Source organism: Lissotriton helveticus, chromosome 7, assembly GCF_964261635.1.
Source record: "Lissotriton helveticus chromosome 7, aLisHel1.1, whole genome shotgun sequence".
Lineage (NCBI taxonomy): Eukaryota > Metazoa > Chordata > Amphibia > Caudata > Salamandridae > Lissotriton > Lissotriton helveticus.
Genome location: NC_136068.1, coordinates 1,252,828,392 through 1,252,848,695, shown reverse-complemented (window position 1 = coordinate 1,252,848,695; position 20,304 = coordinate 1,252,828,392). Strand labels below are relative to the sequence as shown.

Sequence of the window (20,304 nt, the reverse complement as noted above, 5' to 3'; positions counted from 1 at the left end):
ATCAAAGGTAAGTAACTTGTTCTTCTGATTGATACATCTGCCAGGTAGGAAGGGTAATAGAGTGCCCTAGATGGAAGGGAGTTACCACCTTAGGCAGAAAAGTAGCCCTGGTGCAGAGTACCATTCGTTCAGCATGAATGATCAAGAATGGAGATCTTTGATCTAAGAGCTTGAAGCTCACTTACCCTCCTTGCCGAGGTAATTGCAATCAGGAAGACCGTTTTAAAAGACAACAGTCTCAAGGAACACTTGTGCAAAGGTTCAAAAGGTGAACCCATCAAGAAAGTGAGAACAAGATTCAAGTCCCATTGAGGCACAATAAAGGGAGTAGGAGGAAAGGCCTTTTAGAAACCTAAACACAATAGGAGATTTAAATAAGGACGGCTGATCAGGCAGAGAAATGCTGACAAGGCCGAAAGATAACCTTTGACCGTAGCCACAGCAAACCCTTGCTGAGCCAAAGAAAGTGCAAACTGAAGTATGTCAGACAATCGAGCCTTCAAAGGGTCAATGGACTTCTCCCCACACCAAGAGACAAATTTAGACCATCTATAAGAGTAGATAGACTTGGTGGAATCACGCCGCGCCAATAAAATGACATCCACCACATCAAGTGAGAGAGAAAAAGAATTCAGGTTGCCCCGTTCAATCTCCAGGCATGAAGGTGTAAGGTCTGGAGGTGGGGGGTGTAGAACCGGTCTCTCCATCAGAGAGGAGATCTGCTCTGAGAGGGAGACGGAGCGGCGGGCACGAGGAGAGGTGTAGAAGATCTGTGTACCACACCCTTCTTGGACAATCCGGGGCGATCAATATAACTTGGGCCCGGTCTTGGCGAATCTTCCTCACAACTCGAGGAATCAAGGCTATGGGAGGAAACGCGTAAAGGAGTCTTGAGTCCCAACTCAACTGAAACGCGTCCTCCAAATCTCCCTGCATCGGATACTGGAGACTGCAGAATAACGGGCAGTGAGGGTTCGAGAGTGGCGAACAGGTCCACGGGAGGAGTTCCCCACGTCCGAAAGACGTGACGAACCACCTCCAGATGAAGCCTCCACTCGGGGTCGGCCGAGAACTGCCGACAGACTGTCTGCACGTACGTTCAGAACTCTGGCCAGATGATTTGCAATCAGACAAATCTGATGGTTCTGAACCCAGGACCAGAGACGCAGAGCCTCTCTGCAGAGACCCTGTGATCCCACTCGTCCCTACTTGTTGACATACCACATCGCGGTAGTGTTCTCCGTCAGGATTTGAACCGACTGACCGAGAAGGGAAGGGAGGAAGGCCTTGAGCACCTGACGTATTGCCCGCAACTCTAAAAGGTTGATGTGAAGTAACCTTTCCTCTGGAGACCAAAGACCCTTGATCCCCAGATCCCCCAGATGAGCACCCCACCCTAGAGTGGATGCATCCATTATTACTGTGGCAACCGAAGGAGGAAGATGAAAGGGCTTTCCTTGAGTCAGATTGCCCTCCACGCTCCACCAAGACAGATCCACCGCAGCTTCTCTGGAGATCCTCACTGACTCCCTGAGATCTCCGTTGTGCTGATACCACTGCCTGCGGAGGCACCACTGGAGTGCCCTCATGTGCCAGCATGTATGATTGACCAACAGAATGCAGGAAGCCATCAGACCGAGCAGACGGAGGACCTTCAGGACTGAAACGACCGCTCCATTGTAAAATAAAGGAATAATTTCCTGTATGTCGCGAATCCTTTGAGGAGGTGGGAATGCCAGACACACAGTTGTATCCAGTACAGCACCTATGAACAGTTTGCGCTGGGAGGACACCAGGTGAGATTTGGTTACATTTATCGAAAAACCCAATCTGAGCAACAACTGAGTTGTGACTTGCAGATGATGGAGCACCTTCTCTGGGGATTCTGCCTTGATTAGCCAATTGTCCAGTTAAGGGAAAACTGGTATCCCTGATCTTCTGAGATGTGCCGCCACCACAGCCATCACCTTGGTGAGGACTCGAGGCGCAGTAGTAAGACCAAAGGAAAGGACCGCAAACTGGTACTGCTGCGATCCCACCATAAAACGGAGATACTTCCTGTGCGACTTCAGGATGGGGATGTGGAAATATGCATCCTGCAAGTCGATCGACACCATCCAGTCTTCTTCCAGCAGCGCTTGAAGAATCTGTGCAAGGGTGAGCATCTTGAACTTCTCTTGCTTCAGAAAGAGGTTCAAGACCCTGAGATCCAGGATTCGACGAAGTCTGCCATCCTTCTTGGGGATCAGGAAATACCGGGAGTAGCATCCCTGTCCCCTTTCCTGCTCCGGAATCATCTCTATCGCACCTTTTCTCAGTAACGCCAGGACTTCTTCCTGCAGGAGTAGCAGGTGGTCCTCTGAGCAAAACCCTTGGCAAGAAGGGTAATTCAGAGGGAACTCCCGAAAGGGAAGAGCATACCCATTCTCCACGAGATTGAGAACCCAAAGGTCCGATGTGACAGATTCCCAATCTCGTAGAAAATAGGTAAGCCGACCCCCCACAGGACCCGCATGATCCGGAATGGCGGATCTAGGGCTGCTTTGCTGATGTTGGAGGGGGGTGGGGAGAGGAAGAGGAGGAGGAGGAGGAGGAAGCTTGACGTCCTCGAGGACGAGCTCTTTGTTTGCCCCCTGTATGACTTATTCAGCGGATTTTGCGGTTGTTGCGACTGCTTGTAGGGACGAAAGGAGGACCTCCCAAATCCCCTATACCTTTTGCCCACAGTTCCCCTGGATTGTAAACCCAAGGATCTGGCCGTAGCTCTGCTGTCTTTGAATCTCTCCAACACAGCATCAGCCTTTTTTCCGAAAAGGCCAGAGCCATCAAAAGGTAGATCCATTAAGGCAGCCTGGACATCCGCAGAGAATTCGGAGGACTTCAACCAGGCCACTCTTCTGGTGGCAATTGAAGATCCCATGACTCTCGCCACCGAGTCAGCTGTGTCCAATGCACTCTGGATGACTTGCCCAGCAGCAGCCTGAGTGTCAACAAGCACCTCATTAAAAAATGTTTCTGTCCTCCTCGGGAATTTTAGGAGCTAGTTGTTTCACAGAATCCATCAAAGCATGGATGTAACGCCCCAAGAGGCATGTAGCATTTGTTGACTTGAGAGCCATATTCGCCGATGAAAAGACTTTCTTTGTGGCTTGGTCCTGCTTTTTAGACTCCTTGTCCCCAGGAACCCGAGGGAAAGTACCTGCAGATTTTTTGGAGCAGGCTGTCTGTACCACCAAGCTCTCTGGCAAAGTATGCAAAGATAAAAAGTCTGGGTCTCCAGGAGCCACCCTGTATCTTCTTGCAACAGCTTTGGAGACAGCAGGAGCTGTAAGAGGTCTATTCCACACCTCTAAGATTGGTTCCGTCAAAGCTTCATTGAAAGGAAGCATGGGCTCTACAACAGAAGATGGAGAGTGGAGGACTTCTGTCAAAGTATTCGACTTGTACTCTGCAGTAGGTAGAGTTAAATTCAATAGATCAGCTGACTTCTTGATGACCACATGATATGGAGCCACATCTTTAGAAGGGGCATCTGAGACAGAGGCTAACTCCCAATCCGGAGACAGTTCCAATCCACTAGCCTCTCAAGTCAAAGAAATCCTCAGTATCCTGTAGCTCTCCCTCTTCCATCTCGACTTCTCTGTATCTTTGTTCCTCTAGAAGTCGTTGAGCCTCAGGTCTCGACCTCTCCTTCGGTCGGCGGATCCGGAATAGACTCAGACAGAGCCGGAGCAGGAGGACCAGGCCGCTGTTCGAGGTCGGACCGGGACTGGAACCGGCGCCGGTGACTAAGGCATCGGCGTCAAAGGCTTCGGCGGCACCGAGAAATGTCATGGCGGTGTAGGAGCCGGCATAAATGGCATGAACGGCCCCGGAGCATAAGTCTGGGGGACTCCCAGGTTCAATGCCATCGGACCCATGGGACCAGCGGTTGCACCAGAGGGGTACAAGGCTCTTGCATAGACACCATACATAGCGTTTAAAAACTGTGTAGGATCTTGACCTGGGCCCAGAAAATGAGGGTATGAACCCACATGCTGCTCTCGAGGAGGCACCGGATTCGTCTCATCTTCAGGTTGGTGAGCCGGAGTCGTCGAACCCTCAGGCAGGGGAGCCTCTTCTTCCTCTTGAGTTGGAGACGGCACCGGAGAGGGATTAGACACTGGAGCCGGTGAATGCTCCGGCAACTCCATGGGCGAGGCCTCAGAGATATAACATCCTCCAGATGCTTCCTGCTTGGCGACTTCGGTCTCAAATCCGAATCTTTCTCCGAATGATGTCGAGACCCATGCTTCCTCTTCTTGTGCTTCTTTTTTGTCGACCTGGAGCATGCCCCGATGACGACCTCGAGGGCGACCTCAAACGAGACCTCGAGCTCTTCCTGTCCTTTTTACCCTTCATCTTGGCAACCAGGAGCTTCGCCTCTCTCTTCTTACATCTTACAGGATGGACACCCTTGGACATCATGGTCTGAGCTCAGGCACCAAACGCAATCTTCATGCGGGTCCGTGATCGACATCATTTTCCCGCATTCACCACACGGCTTGAATCTGGTCTTTTTCGATGACATATCGACAGGAGAAAGCGATACAAGAAACACGAAAACCAACAAACGGTAACAAAGTTACTATCAAAGCTAGAGAGTATCCCTCGAAAACCGTTAGCGTCGATGACACGGAAAAAAGGGAACTGATGTCATCACGCTGACGTGGGCCTATTATGGAGTCGGTGACATCAGCGGAGCAGCGCGCGATACCGTGCTTCTGTGACGTCGTCCACGTCGGCGCAAAGCTACAATAAGAATTTCCGAATGTTGCTGACGCAGGGGGATATTCACAAGGTGATGAATCCACTTGCAGATGTATCCATCAGTAGTAACCAACCTCACACCCGCTCCGTGTCGGATTCCTCTGGGGCACGGCCCACACAGCTTCCAACGAAACTGCCGCACTGCGCACGGCTCTCTCTATCCATAGCCCCAACTATGGACTCGAGAGCTAGGGGTACACCACCGCCTTAGTCTCCACATGCCCTAGGGCCCAGGTTGCGCCTTCAACCACCTCTCAGTCCTCTGCATCAGGCGAGGCCCACTGCTTTCAAGTGCCAGCAGCACCGGCAATTCCAGGCCTTAGCACACACAAGATCCAACCACCAGCCCCAGATAATCATTTTGGAAAGAAAGGTAGATCTTCTTTATTGCCTCTTGTTTAGTCCAAAATGTTTGTTTTATCCATACCGGCCTAGTCAAAAAGGTTACAACTGTGGATGCACATGTTACATACAAGTAAGAAATGTGGCTAGGAATTATTTTTTACATCTAAAACACAAGTCAAGTCGTAGTCGTAAGTCGTAATAAAGCTTTATTCGATTTTTGTAAGATTAAAAATCATAAAAGCAGCATCATCAAAATATCAATACATAATGTACACAAATATAGCATTACATTTAAGAGGAAATTAGCTGTGAATGCAATTGAATTATGAACCCCAGCCTCAAAGTTCCATAGTGTAACATGTTATTCATGCGGTTTATCCCTGTCAGCTGTAAAAATACATAAAATTGTCCCTATAGGTGGGAGCACTCATTAGTTGCAATATTTGTACAATGATTCAAATCTATTGGGAACGGAAAAACTAGTACCACCAGATACATGAACCCCCCCTCCCAGTACATGATGGTGCTCTACTGTTGGTCTTAACAGGGGGATATTTGGCGTACATGGATAAAAGTCAAGTAGATCCCAAGTGCTTATTGGGCCATCTCCTTCTTGGGGCGGGCAGGATCTTAAGTATGGGACGATGCTCCGATTCCTGAATTTAACCAGTACCAAGTCCCCGGGAATGTTTTTTGGTAGTGAGCCCAGCCAGCCCACCCTTCTCACACTCAGGATTCCGCCATCCTGATCCGGTGATAGGGGTCTGTTTTTTCCCAACCAGAATATAACCTTGTTCAATAAGTCCTGCTGTCTTTCGGCTTTACCCATCGTGAGTGCAGGTACTCCTGAAAGGACGGACACATATGGCGCGGCTTCTGGGGGGAAGGTGTATGTATGGTGGTTTGCGTGCTGTTTTAGCCCCTGAGGACCTTGATGAAGCAGGTTTGAAGGGGGCTTTGGAAGCGGTTGGGTCTGGGATTTTAGGTGGTTGTAATGTGGCTTGAGCGTTTTTGTGATTGGAAGTTGACTTGGCTGTTTCCAAGGTAGTAAATGGCTGGGAACGAATCGATGTTACTGAGTTATTGTTAGGTGTCAGAATGGCCGTGATTTTATTCTCTAGACCTGAGAGCCTTTCCCCTATGGAATTAATTTTTTCTACTAGTGGGGAAATGATGGTTTTAACAAGTTGCTCGATCTGGATCAATAGAGACAACTGGGGGTAGAGTATTGAATCATCCAGTTTGTCTGCAGTCTCCAGGATGATAGGGAGATTATTGGCAGGAGATGTGGGGTTTACGGATGGTTTATGGAGTTTAGAATGAGTCCCTTCGACATTGTCCTCATCATGCTTTCTTTTAATGGGTAATGGCCGAGGGAGGACTGAGACTTGGGTGTTGTCTTTCTTAAGTAAAAAGGGAGATTCCCGTATACTGGCTTTAGTACTTGCAGTGCTGGTGCTTTTAGCAAGAGAGGGTGATTCCACTGTGACGTATTTAGTATGGCATAAACTATTTAGTTCATCCCACAGGGACAGGTTTTGCACTATTGGGGGAGTTTGTGGGGGAGATTGCGTACTAATTGGAGAGTAACGAGGAGAATTGTGGTCTGTCTCGAGGACAGTAAGCAATGGGCATGTGCTAATCATGTGATGCTTTGGTACCCCTTGACCTGGGCCCCTCTGCATAGCTAAGCTTGTTCCCCCCTTGCATGGCATGTTTAGGATGGGAATTAGTTGAACTACAGAAATAGTTAAATAATAGGTGGATACACTCTACCTCCTCTCTCAGTGGGGTCGAAAGGAAGGGGCCTGTTTGGTCACCCTCGGTCCACGGAGGGCCACAGAGGGCCCGCCCTTTGCCCGGGCTTAGCCCCGCGCTTTGACCCGCGCGCGTCCCGCGGGACCGGAACAGGACCTCAATGAATAGGTCAAGGAGGCGGGCCGGCTGGGGAAGAGTACAGCTGTTGGCAATGTCAGGGAATGCTGGTACTCTCAGTCCCTGGCCGCCGCACCCGCCGAGATTCCCACAACAAACTGAAGGCAGCAAAGAGTCTCCTGGTGGGCAGAACAATCCTCCGATCCACCCGCTGGTCCCAGGCACGGAAACCTCGAGCCGCGAGTCGCACCCACGAAGCTGGGGCGGCGAGAGGTATTTTCAAGGCAGCAAGTAGGAGGCGGGGCCGGCTGGGGAAGAGTACCAGCTGTTGGCAATGTCAGGGAATGCTGGTACTCGCAGTCCCTGGCCGCCGCACCCGCCGAGATTCCCACAACAAACTGAAGGCAGCAAAGAGTCTCCTGGTGGGCAGAACAATCCTCCAATCCACCCGCTGGTCCCAGGCACGGAAACCTCGTGCCGCGAGTCGCACCCGCGAAGCTGGGGCGGCGAGAGGTATTTTCAAGGCAGCAAGTAGGAGGCGGGGCCGGCTGGGGAAGAGTACCAGCTGTTGGCAATGTCAAGGAATGCTGGTACTCGCAGTCCCTGGCCGCCGCACCCGCCGAGATTCCCACAACAAACTGAAGGCAGCAAAGAGTCTCCTGGTGGGCAGAACAATCCTCCGATCCACCCGCTGGTCCCAGGCACGGAAACCTCGAGCCAAGTCTTTCCAACTCGCAACAAAGGAACGAGCACTGGCTGTGGAGGCATTGTCTAATTTCAGTATGGATTTTTTGTAATGCCAGTGAACCAATAAAGGTCTCCTCACCTCAAAAACGGACCAACGTCGGAGGATAAGTAGCAATGATAAGATGTGACCCACCCGGACCACAAGCATACCAGCTGGTGACTGTACTGTCCAAGAGCCATAGGCTGCTACTGTTATTGAAAAAAAGCCTGTAAGTGCCATGCTGCCTCTGTGGTGTTGCGGGGGAGTCCAACCCCCCACAGCTCTCTCCCTCTCCACAGATGGTTAGGTAATCCACCCCTCGTGATGCCATAATATGGGAAGAATGTGGGTGGGGGTCGATTCCATCAATGACGTGGTCAGTGGCTGTGGGCAAGCTCCATTGGCCACTATATGCACATGCATCCATACGCTGACATACATGCAGTCCGTTTCGAAATGGACATGTTGCCCGCAAGTAACAGAATATATTGATCGAGTTCTGGGAATGACGAGGGGCACGCGTTGAGGGCTCTGTGCGCCGTGAATGTCGTGTTGTGCATGCAATGTACTGACTGAGCGGTACTGGATGGAAGGTGTGCCTGATCACTTAAGGCACTGCCAAGGTCAAGGGTCAGTTGGCATCAGCCCATGCGGAAGGACTGCTCATCACTTCCCATGGACATATTTATCTGTTATAATTTTGATAGAACAAGATTTCGTTTTTCCTCAGTGTGGTATTACCTCCAAGTTCCGCAGGACGGAATGGGGGAAAACTCTGTAATACTGTATGTTTTCCATTTTCGATGCTTAAAATATCAGAATATTGTGGTTTTTCGCAACACTAGTTTTGCCTATTTTTAATTTACCTGGTCGACTTTGTGCAGGAAAACAAAACAGGTCAGTGCAATGCTTTCCAAACTTTCCGCAGCCAGATGCAATAATATGTAAGAAAATAAGTCAAAGACAGAATGCAAAGGCCATAATATGATTGCTCATCTTTATTTACACATGGCTTAATTTATTTGCACATTCTAGAAGTATTGGTTAGGTGCAATAGTTGCTCTGCCTGCACGCCTCTGCGTGCCTGTCATTACTTCTGCAAGACTGCCCCTCGTCCACTGCTAGCAGATACCCCTCCTGTCATAATCTACTTCTCCTGCCCTTCTCTCTGGCCCACCCCTGTCCATAATGGATCTCTGACCCCCCCTCCTGCCACTGCCCCGTCAGTCCCTCCTGTTTTCAAAATCCCTGACCTCCCTCTTGTCACTGCCCCTGTCAGTCAGCCTCCTCCTGTTATTCACATTCATGACTCCCCTCATGTCAGTCAGCCTCCTCATGTCAGTCCCTCCTGCTTTAAAAATCCCTCACCCCCTCCTGTCATTCCTTCCTGCCACATCCCTGATTGCCCCCCTTCTGTCAGTGCTCCTGTCTAGCAGCCTCCTCCTGTCAGTCTCTCCTGTCTGCCGAATCCCTGACCCATCTCCTGTCAGTGCTCGTGCCTGACAGACTGCCCCATCCTTGCCTGACAGGATCTGCTTCCTCTCCTCCCTTTCATCAAGTCATAACAGGCATACTCTTCCTTCCGTCCCCTGCTCTCTTTCTTCCGTCCTTTCCTATCTGCTTGTTGCTACAGCTTGTCTTTCACACAGTGGTTCACTCGGTTCAATTTCTCTTGCCCGACTATGCCTCCTGTCTGACGGCCTCTGCCACCTATCAGACTGCCTTTCCTATTGCCCTGCAGACTCTGCGCCCTCTCCTGTCATTCATTGAGCTGTAGTAGGCAGATTCTGCTTCCCTACTTTTCTCCTTCCTCTTCCTGGCAGAGTCTACAGCACTCCTACCTGGACAGTTTTCCCAGTCACTGTTAGGACAGATTCACAATAGCTTTATTAACCTTCCTGCTTTTTCAAATTTGCTTGAAAATGCACCATTTGCCCACTCCTTTTTCAAAATTTTTTCGGGGGGACAACCACCCAAAACCCCACGTAGGTGGTTCGGGCTCACTCGCTACTCTTGCTCTCTCACTACACTGCATTACCGTGCCGCAAAATGATGCATGTCGGAAAAGTGTGTCACCAACATGAAAAGTTTGGAAAGCTGTGGCCTAAGGTATAGGTAAGTCACCCCTCTGGCAGGAGCTACAGACCTAAGGCAGGGGACACTATACCACAGGTGTGGGGATATCTGCATTAGCAGATATGCCCCTAAAATATTTAAGTCCATTCTTGGATATTGTAAGTGACAGGGCAACTATAGAGAGTACTTGGGCTGGAAACTCGACAACTCGAGTTCCCCAGCACTATGACGGCTTCTCTGAACACACGACTGTTTGGTACCAAACTACTCCTATCAAACCTACACTGATGCCAATGCGGGATTTATTGAACCATGTACTCAGAGGTGCTCCCTGAACACCTACCAACCCTGGTGGGGTCACACCAGACATGTTTCTGGACCCCTGGGTCGAGAGCCCCCCTCTCTGGGACCAAAAACAAAGTACATCCTGGGTAGAGGTGTCACACCTTCTACCCCAGGATGGGCGCAGTGCTTGAGAAGGAAGTTTCAAAGGCCTGCCGCCTTTTAAATGCACACCCCAGCCTCTGCTGCTAGCAGCATATGGCAGCCCCCAGTTTTGACACCTTGGGAGGGTTAAGGGGCTTGGGGGAACCGGTTGAATAAACTAGGAAGAATAGTAGGTGTGCCTACCTTTGCCAACTCCACCCCTAAGTTGAAGGAGACAAGATGAAGGATAAGTTACTTACCAGCAGAAAACATTAAAAAAAAAATATATATATATATATATATATATATGTTCAAGCAAATGTCCCTTCTGGAGGAGGAGCGACCATTCAGCTGGTGCCGGTGCCGAGTCAAGGACAAGACTCGTAACAATTTTTCCAAAGCAAATTTGAAATAAAACACCGCACTCTTCTAGGTTTTGATTAAGCTTGTTTAATCCATCAAGGAAACGACTTCCTCACCTACGCGTTTCAAACAGATTACTGTTCTTGCTCACCGTGAGCAAGAACAGTAATCTGTTTGAAACGCGTAGGTGAGGAAGTCGTTTCCTTGATGGATTAAACAAGCTTAATCAAAACCTAGAAGAGTGCGGTGTTTTATTTTAAATTTGCTTTGGAAAAAAAAATATATATATATATATATATATATATATATATATAGATACATATATATATTCTTTTTTCACAAGCCAATGCAGTCTCCAAGAAAAACTAGGCGAACCAATGCTCTGGTAATCTGCTTGTGCAGCAATAGACCAACTCTGCTCTCTATTTATTTTTATATATCACACACACGTGAAGAAAAAACAGGTGGACAAGGAGGCACTTGAACTCTCTTTAATGAATAGCAGAAAGATACCATGTAACACAGCAGGCATTGTTAGCTTATAGGCTGCATTGGAACCTTAATAGCATAGAAAATTAAACCAATTGCTAGAGTAAACTGACACTGTGCCTTTAAGGCAGCCATGACCCCCAGCTTCCCATCATGCTTCAGGGGTGAGTTAGGTCAGTTGTTCTTTGCAGAGAAACAAATCAATGATTGGCCATTTGCCCGGGGAGGTGGGTGGGTTGCTTATGACTTTGATGAGGATACCCCTGGAAGAGAACTAGGATTACAGGTAACTTATCCTTCTCTTCCAGGGGATCCTCATCAGTAGTCATAAGCACAATCGAATTGCAAGCCCATCCTCTACCCCTGCGGGCAAATGATTAGATTCAATATCAGCTGAATTCAGCATGGGAATAACTTTCTCAAGGAGGCCTGGCCTATTTGAGTGTCTGCTCTTGTATCTGAATTGCGACAATAGTGTCCCAAGAATGTATTTACCGACCTCCAAGTTGCTGCTTTGCAGATCTCCGAGATAGTTACATTGTGCAGAAAAGCCACAGTAGCTGCCTTCCCCCTTGTGGAATGAGCCTTTTTTAGATTTGGTAATGTTTTTAGAAGTTTTACTGAAATATGACGTTTTTATGTGGTGCTATTTATACATATATATTTTTCCTGTACTTCATGCTTTATGGTTATGATAAACAAAATAAAGTTTTTGGTTTTTTTTTTGCCTTGGGAGTAGCAACGAGGGGCTTATTTGAAAACTGGCAAGCCAGCTTGATACATAACACTATCCATCTGGAGATGGAGCGTTTAGAGGCTGGGAAAACTGTTCTGATGGAACCGTAATTTACAAACAAGTGATCAGACTTCCTAATAGCCTTAGACTGGTCTAGGTAGAACTTTAGGACTCTTTTTAGGTCTAAGAGTGAAGAGACCTTTCAGCTGGAGTGGAGGGATTGGGAAAGAAAGTAGGCAGTGAAAAGGACAGGTTAACGTGAAAATCAGACTCCATCTTCGGTAGGAAAGACGTGTGGGTTCTCATCAGTACTCTGTTGTTGCGGAAAACTGTGTATGGCTCTTTAGAGCAGACAGCCTGAATCTCGCTTACCCCATGTGCAGAAGTGATTGCCACCAAGGCGGCAGCTTTCCTTGTGAGATGTTACAGGGTCGCTTTGTGAACTGGTTCAAAGGGGGAACCCATGAGTTAGGAGAGAACCAGATTGAGCTCCCGGGAGGGGAAAGAGAGCGAATCAGAGGAAAGACTTTCTTTAACTCTTATAAAAAATCCATAACTACCTGGAGCTGGGAGAAGGATGGTTGGGAAGGATACTTTCTGTGTGCCATAATGGCAGCAAGATGTACCTTTATGGAAGTAAACTGCAAACCTGACTTGGCCAAGTGTAGGAGATATGGAGAATTATTTCCTTTTGACCGTGGGTCGGCTGGAAACACTTCCGCATGCACCACATGCAGAATCTCTTCTATTTCAATACATAAGAACCCCTTGTGGAAGGACTTCTTGATTCCTTCAAAATGTTTGTGCAGCCCTCAGGAAGTCCTAGATGTCCATAGTGGAGGACCTCAGGAGCCATGCAGCTAAGTTCAGTGAGGGAAGATTGGGATGTTGGATTCTCCCGTTCAGCTTGGAAATAAGGTCCGGCCTACTCTGCAGCCTCCTGTGGACTCAGAGATGTAGAAGATCTGGGTACCACTCCTGTTGTGGCCAGTCTGGCGTGATCAGGATCACACTCGCTCTGGAGTGGTAGAGTTTGTTTATGACTCTTGGAATAAGAGGAAGTGGTGGAAAAGCATACAAAAAGTCCCATGACCAATCGATCAAAAGGGCATTCCCTTTTGTCCATGGCCAGTAACGAATAGTTTTCTTACCTGTCGGTGTAGTTTTGCAGCTTGAAGATCTTTCTGGATTCACTATGCTGTGCATTATTCAGCGGTCTTGTGGTTGGGTCCGGATTCGTAGTCTTTTCTTTGTTTTTTTTTTTTTTTCGTAGCCCAGGTGGGCGTCGGCGTCACACCTCCTTGGGTGCATTTCCGGTGACGTCGGCATGCTTCCTGCGGAAGCTCCCACTCTTGGGCGCCATCTTCGGGTTCTTTTTTTCCGTGTTTCTTTCGTTTCCGAAGTAATGGCAATGTTCTATTCAGGTGATATTTTACCGCTTTGTACTTTTAAAAGTTCCTCTAGGGCCTCCCTGGTCGCGTGTTCGTCGACGTTCGTCGAAGATCTCGATTAATTCTCCTTCTCCTTTGCGGACTCCTCGTCGATGAAGTCTCTTGGAGTCTTCAGATGCCTTTTCTTTGCAATTTCGGTCTTTTTCTTTCTTCTTTCTCCAAAAATGTCTGGAGCCCAAACGGGAACGATCCAGACCCGACCGCGGAAAAAAAGAATCTGAAGATGGCGCCCAAGAGTGGGAGCTTCCGCAGGAAGCATGCCGACGTCACCGGAAATGCACCCATGGAGGTGTGACGCCGACGCCCACCTGGGCTACGAAAAAAACAAAAAAAAACAAAGAAAAGACTACGAATCCGGACCCAACCACAAGACCGCGGAATAATGCACAGCATAGTGAATCCAGAAAGATTCACGCTGCAAAATCTCTTGACGCGAAGTCTCAGCATTTTTTGTTGGTGTCATCCATGAAGAGACCGATGCTTGGATGACCCCATTCTCGGAAGATGTCTGCCACCACCTCATCGTGCAGAACCCAGTCTCGCTGATGTTCGAAGTGACGACTGAGGGAATCTGCTTGAGCGTTTTGATCTCCTGGCAGATGGACTGCCATAATAGACAATTGTCTGGCTAGAAGCCAATGCCAGATTCCCTAAGCCTCCAAGGACAGAGGGCGAGAGAGTGTTTCTCCCTGCTAGTTTAGATAATATAGTGGTCGTGTTGTACATCTGGACCAATATGGAGCTGGTCTGGATGGAGGAGTAGAAGGCTTTGAGAGCCAGATGCAATTCCCATAGCTCCAGCATATTGATGGGATATGCCTGCTCATTGCTCGACCACAGGCCTGGAGTTTGAAGAGGGCCCATGTGTGCTCCCCAACCATGGAGAGAGGCATCTGTGATCAGAGATTGCGTTGGAGGGTTCTGATGAAAAGGAACTCCCACCAGGAGATATTTGTGATGGGTCCACCATGGGATGGATGATTTCGCAGCTTGTGAAAGTAGGATCCGGTCGTCCCATCGAGACGTTTTCTGATCCCATTTGTCCTCCAGATCCAGCAGCAGAGGTCGCATCCTCAGCCTGGCATTGGGTACTAGGAAGATGTAAGATGTCATCGACCCCAGAAGCAAGGCAACTTGCCAGACTTAAGGATGAGGAGAGTGAAGAGGCTGATTGCACTTCAGAGTGATAGTTGATAGTCTCTCCTCCGAAGTGTATTTTGAGTAGCATGATGAACTGATTTTGCTAAATTGACATGAAGGCCCAGCCGCTGTAACAAATTCAGACAGATCACATTGTGGTTTTTCACACAGTGAGATGAGCTCTTCAGGAGCCTTTGAAGACCAGAAATCTCAAGGATGGCGGCTCAGTCCGCAAGAAACCAACCCAAAGGACTCTGGTGCCTTCTGGATTCGCGATACCTGGCCACTCTGCACCAGACGCCTCTGGCATTTGTGTGCAGGTGGCCCATCAATCCAGAAAAGGTTCCCCAGCTATCCTGAGTCCAAGTCCTGCCAAGCCCCCCACTCCCACGATGACACCCTAAGTGTGAATACTAAGGTCTCCCCCGACCGTGACCGGCTCAGGTAAGAAAAACCCGACATCAAAGGACACCCCTGTACCCAAAGCCCCTGGGCCTCAAGGACCTCGACTGACGTGTCCCTACGACCTACAGCATACCAACTTACCTCTGCTGTCATGGATTACCTTTGTGAAGCCTCCAGTTTGTCGCCTGCAGCCGCTTTCCCAGACCAAGTTTCTCTACTGAATTGCATTGGGCGCCGACACAGCTTTTGCACCCTGCCACCCCTATGCCGCTGGTGGTGTATGTCAGGTGCTGACTTGTTCCCATCCCCACTGTGCTTGCCTAAACCTCCAAAGCTTGAGCCCTGCAGCCACTGTACTTACCTGCAAGCAGTGTGCCTTCAGTAACCCTCTGTCTCCATTAACATTGAGCATGATCTTTAAATTTGACCTCTGCACTCAGCCGCCTCTATGCCGCTGGTGGTGCAGCGTTTCTGTTTTGCTTACCCTGCAACCCGAAAACTGAAGTTGTAAAGTGTTCACTTACCTTTAAAACCGCATTATTGCTTTTCTCCATAGGTTAACATTGCAAAGACAGAAAATTGCATTGTGTCCACTTTTGAAACTGAAAAGAATTTCCATTTAAAAACGTACTTACCTTTTTGCAAAGATCTTGGTCTCAAAATAAATCTTGAGCAAAGGTTATTTTTATGAAATTGGTGTGGATCTCCTTTTTGAGTCCTGTGTCATTTATTGGTCATTGCGTGCACAACAACAAATGTCTTACACTCCTCTGTGTTAGACCTAAGGCAGTTTGCCCACACCAACACAAATAGAGCGCTTCTTTGGGTTTACATTGAACCCTGTACACTTCTGAGGGACTCTATGGACCCTGTGCACGATAGAACCACGTAGTGGTATACTATATACAGAGCCACCTTCCTACATATGGAAAAAATGTAATGAAAAAATATAATAAATTTGAAAACAGACAGAGCCAATTACTTGAGTACCCTGATCAACGGAGCCAGAAAAGTGAACTAAAACAACTGCCAATATATGGCATCATGGGATAGAGATGCTGGTGGGTCCCTAAAAGGAGCAGTGTTACATTTCGTCCTTGTGAAGCTACGCATAGCTCAAGTAACTTCATTGTCTTTCACTTTACTTCAAACAAGGTGTAGGAAGCTGGCTCTGTATATACCATACAAAAGTAAGGTATAGTGTGAGCAGAGTCCAGTGTATCCCAAGAGGCTTTATAGAGGATAAAGTAGATAATACTAATGCTCTTTTTGTGGAAGTGGGTGTGAGCAGTTAGGCTTATGAGAGGGCTGTGTTAAGAATTTGTTGAACACACTCAGGCAAGAAATGATTACACACCCACTGACTAAATCCAAGAACAATTGTTAGTAAAAAAAATATAACTTTTTGTATGTTTATTACTTGGAACCAAAGATACTTTGTTTCAGTAAAATAAGTTTTGCAATATCACAGTTTTTCAGTATAAAAAGTGGACACAGTGCATTTTTCTAAAACTTCAATGTAAACCTATGGAGGGAAAATCACCATGCAATTTCACAGGCAAGTACACAACTTAGAATCCTAGTCTGTAAATGTTAGGTTTAGCACTGGGCAAAGGTCAGGTAAGTGCAGAGACTGCACCACAAGTGGCACTGGGGAGGCCGGGTGCAGAGGTCGAATTCGGTCCCTGGGGCCCAATGTTAATCAATGGAGACTGAGGGCACTCAAAAAGGTACAAAAAGAGGCAGCACCAAACATACACCCTCAGTGGCACAAAGGCAGCCGGGGCAGAGTACCAACATAGCTACGGCAACCCAAAACAAATCAATGAAGAACCCTTGTCATAGGTCCAGAACCACCAGGATCCCAATAGGAACACTAAGAATCCTTGGCTGCAAATTAGCATCTGGCCAATGAAACACTTGTATATATTTGTATATAAGAAATTTCTTCTCACTGTGCATTTTTTCACTCATTGAGCACTATTCACTAAATGTCACATAATTGCACTTTTTCTGACTGCCTTATCATGCATTGTATGTTATCATAGAATGAAGCAATTCAGATATAAAATGAATGAATTCTGATATAAATTGCATAATATAATCTCCTGATCTCATGACCTTTTATTTTGAGCATTTAATTCTCAATTTATGTGTGTACCAGAGAGCACCTATTCTTGATTGCATTAATAAGCAGTTTCAAAGTAATGTGTCTTACCCAACAGAACCATTCTTTTGCTTAACCATTAATTACCCAGGTTCTGAGGGACACAGGGTTACCCCTTTTTCTTTAATTGGAATAGAGGAACAACCATCTACTATTTGTTTTCTTTTTCTCACTCAACACAATCAAATTTCAGACAAAAACCATAACCATGCTGCCGAAAAGAGCTGTTGTTGTGGGGAGAGGAAGGTTCATGTATAACTAATATTATTATAGATAATTGTAAAGAGCACAGCTACCCATGTACAGATTTTCTGGCGCAGAACTAGATGCATCTGCTTTCTGATGTCATGATTCAAAAGAAAAAAGATCTGGTATTGGTTGATTACAGGAAATTCTGTACATCCTAGGAGTTTTTCTTGCAGGTTTAGAGGACATAAAAGCAGACCATCCTAGAAAACCTAGTAGAGGAAGACAAATGGTTTTAATGAAGGCTTCATTACAGGCCTAATTAATTAGTCAATGGGGATCTGGGTCATTTGGCCGCAGACTAAACCTACAAATGCAGAGATGTTGCATCCAAGGGTCACAGAACAGAACTCCATCAAGAACTGCTTTTTGATAAGTTGATCTTCATTCCTCTAAACAGGCCATGTGCCAGTGACTGTATCTGGATCAGTTTCTCCAGCCAGAGACCAAATTAAAGACTGCAATGTAGACCAGATCCTCTCGACAGAATGTACAGGAATTTATATAGCGCAAATCACCAAGCGGTTTCTAAGCGCTTGCTTAGGGAACCCGTCCTGGTATTCCCCTGTGAGATAACCCCGGCAGGGAATCCGCAAGGTGAAAGCCAGGCATCCCGCCGCGAGGGGCCGTTGTGGAGCTTAAGCAAGCTATTGCCCAGAGTCGCAGAGTGTGAACCCGTGAATCGAGTAGGCACCGGAGCGAGAATTGTCGAGTCCATGGACATTTTAGGACTCAAGACCCCGCCGAGCCGGGAATTGAACCCTGGTCCCGGGCTGACCTCTGCTTCCAGGTCTGCCTCCTCTAACCAGTGAGCCACACTTCTCCAAGAATATCTGTCACTTTCCTCCATCACACACTTCCCAAATATTATTAAACCTTTTCTGAGCAGTATTCCCTTCTGAAATGTCATAAATTAAAACTTTTTTCTTAACATCCTTTTCCTAATTCCTTTTCTCTAAACTAGACATGTTTTAGTTTAACTTCACAATTTACATAAAATACTATTTGATTAAAAGTGAATAAATGAAATCCTGCATCCACCCTCACAAGCAGAGCCACCTCTACACAATCCCTTACTAAGTGGTTCATTTCAACTATCACCACAGCAGTTGCTTTGATTGGAAAAGCTCCACGTAGCACAATTTCTAGAACTATACGTTCACAAGGTACTTTTGCTTGAATTCTGATGCCAGAATTGACATAGAAGACATAACTCCGAACATGAGCTATATGTATTTTTTGTTGAAGAAAAAGTACTTCACCAGGGACATACTCTCCCCCCCCCCTTCTCTCACTCTACAACGAACCAGGAGAAAAGCTGCTAAATTAGATTTTATGATCTTTTTCGTACTGTTGCTCCAAAATGCATGATGCAGCTGCTGTATGGAGCAGAGAAACATGTTGTCTACTTTAACACAATGGTGTCAAAATTAAGCTCATAGTGTAACACTTATCTGTCTCTATGGCCCACTTTATATTTCCTAGCCAAAAGTGAAACTGAGAAACCGTCTTACAACTAGACGTTTTAATTGTTGTTTAAAAATTAATTTTAGAAAGAGAAACCTCAATACAGGCAGAGATTTTCTGTGTTTATAAATTCAATGAAGATCCCCACAGTGGTGAACTGGGTTTACTAGTGAACTTCTCCTTTCTGGCGATTCCCACCTGTGGATCTATCCATCTAAAAAGCATGTGCCCACTTAGAATGCAACGATATTACAGCACAATGTTTCACGGTAAACCTCACTTTTTAATTGGACATTGAAAATACTTCAAATAACAATTTATTATTAACTGATAGATGTTCACAAACCTGCTGCGCCTTCGATCACGGCTTCTTGAGCTTCGGTGGTCACGTGACCTACTGCTTCGTCGGTCAGAGGTTTTGCTTGAATGCCTACTGCGAGATTCACTTCTTTTCTGCCTTTCCCGATGCCGAGCCTTTTCTTTTTCCTCTTCCTCCTCTCTGCGTTTATTTCTCTCTTTTTCTTCTTGTTCACGCTCCCTTTCATCTCTTTCCCTTTCTTTCTGCAAACGTTCATCACGCTCAGGTTCTTCAGTTCTCTTACGCATTTTTGCCTATTATTCCCACAAACATGAAAATTCAAGTTTAAGATCTAGACAGTAAAATTGCCTACAATTTTAAACTAAATTATAATCTGATAACAGCTTCAGGCCACAAAGTGCAAGGACATCTGTCAAACTAATTTTTAAAGTTTCTTACCTGCAAGATTAGTTCTTTCAAAAGAGAGCATTATGAGATTCGGGTACAGAGAACAGTTCTCTGATCACCAAATTGGACCTCAGAAACACCCACATTTGAATTACAGTGAAACGTTTCTAATATCCTCTCAGTTAAAATGATTTTACCAATGAGAAATTAAAGTAAAAACTACAGCACCTTGGAAGAAACATGCCTGCTTCTCTAAACTTTAGTTCTAGGAAGACAGAACTGTTTTCGGCCCAGAAAGATCGAACCAAGAGAAGTCACTTTACTCCAGCCCTTTTAGTAGGTATTGAACCACACGCAATCAGCAGAGGAAGAGAAAACGAATAGTTTTCTTACCTGTCGGTGTAGTTTTGCAGCTTGAAGATCTTTCTGGATTCACTATGCTGTGCATTATTCCGCGGTCTTGTGGTTGGGTCCGGATTCGTAGTCTTTTCTTTGTTTTTTTTTTTTTTTTTGTAGCCCAGGTGGGCGTCGGCGTCACACCCCTTTGGGTGTATTTCCGGTGACGTCGGCATGCTTCCTGCGGAAGCTCCCACTCTTGGGCGCCATCTTCGGGTTCTTTTTTTCCGTGTTTCTTTCGTTTCCGAAGTAATGGCAATGTTCTATTCAGGTGATATTTTACCGCTTTGTACCTTCAAAGTCCTTTCCACTTTTCTATTTCCACCTCTTCTCTCTCCAGCCTCATCTTTCTGGCGGAGGTGGGTGGGTTCGCTAGTGAATCCAGAAAGATCTTCAAGCTGCAAAACTACACCAACAGGTAAGAAAACTATTCGTTTTGCAGCGTGAATCTTTCTGGATTCACTATGCTGTGCATAGATT

At 46.8% G+C, this 20,304-nt stretch overlaps 1 protein-coding gene across 3 annotated transcripts in view; it reads right to left on the bottom strand.

The window, feature by feature from the left end:
• Nucleotides 1-20,304, bottom strand: part of LUC7L3 (LUC7 like 3 pre-mRNA splicing factor) — a 381,484-nt gene that overhangs the window by 153,610 nt on the left and 207,570 nt on the right. For all 3 annotated transcript variants that reach the window (XM_078654427.1, XM_078654426.1, XM_078654425.1), the window contains exon 8: nucleotides 19,069-19,334. In XM_078654427.1, coding sequence (XP_078510553.1) covers nucleotides 19,069-19,334 — 266 coding nt within the window. The remainder of the gene's footprint in view (nucleotides 1-19,068; nucleotides 19,335-20,304) is intronic.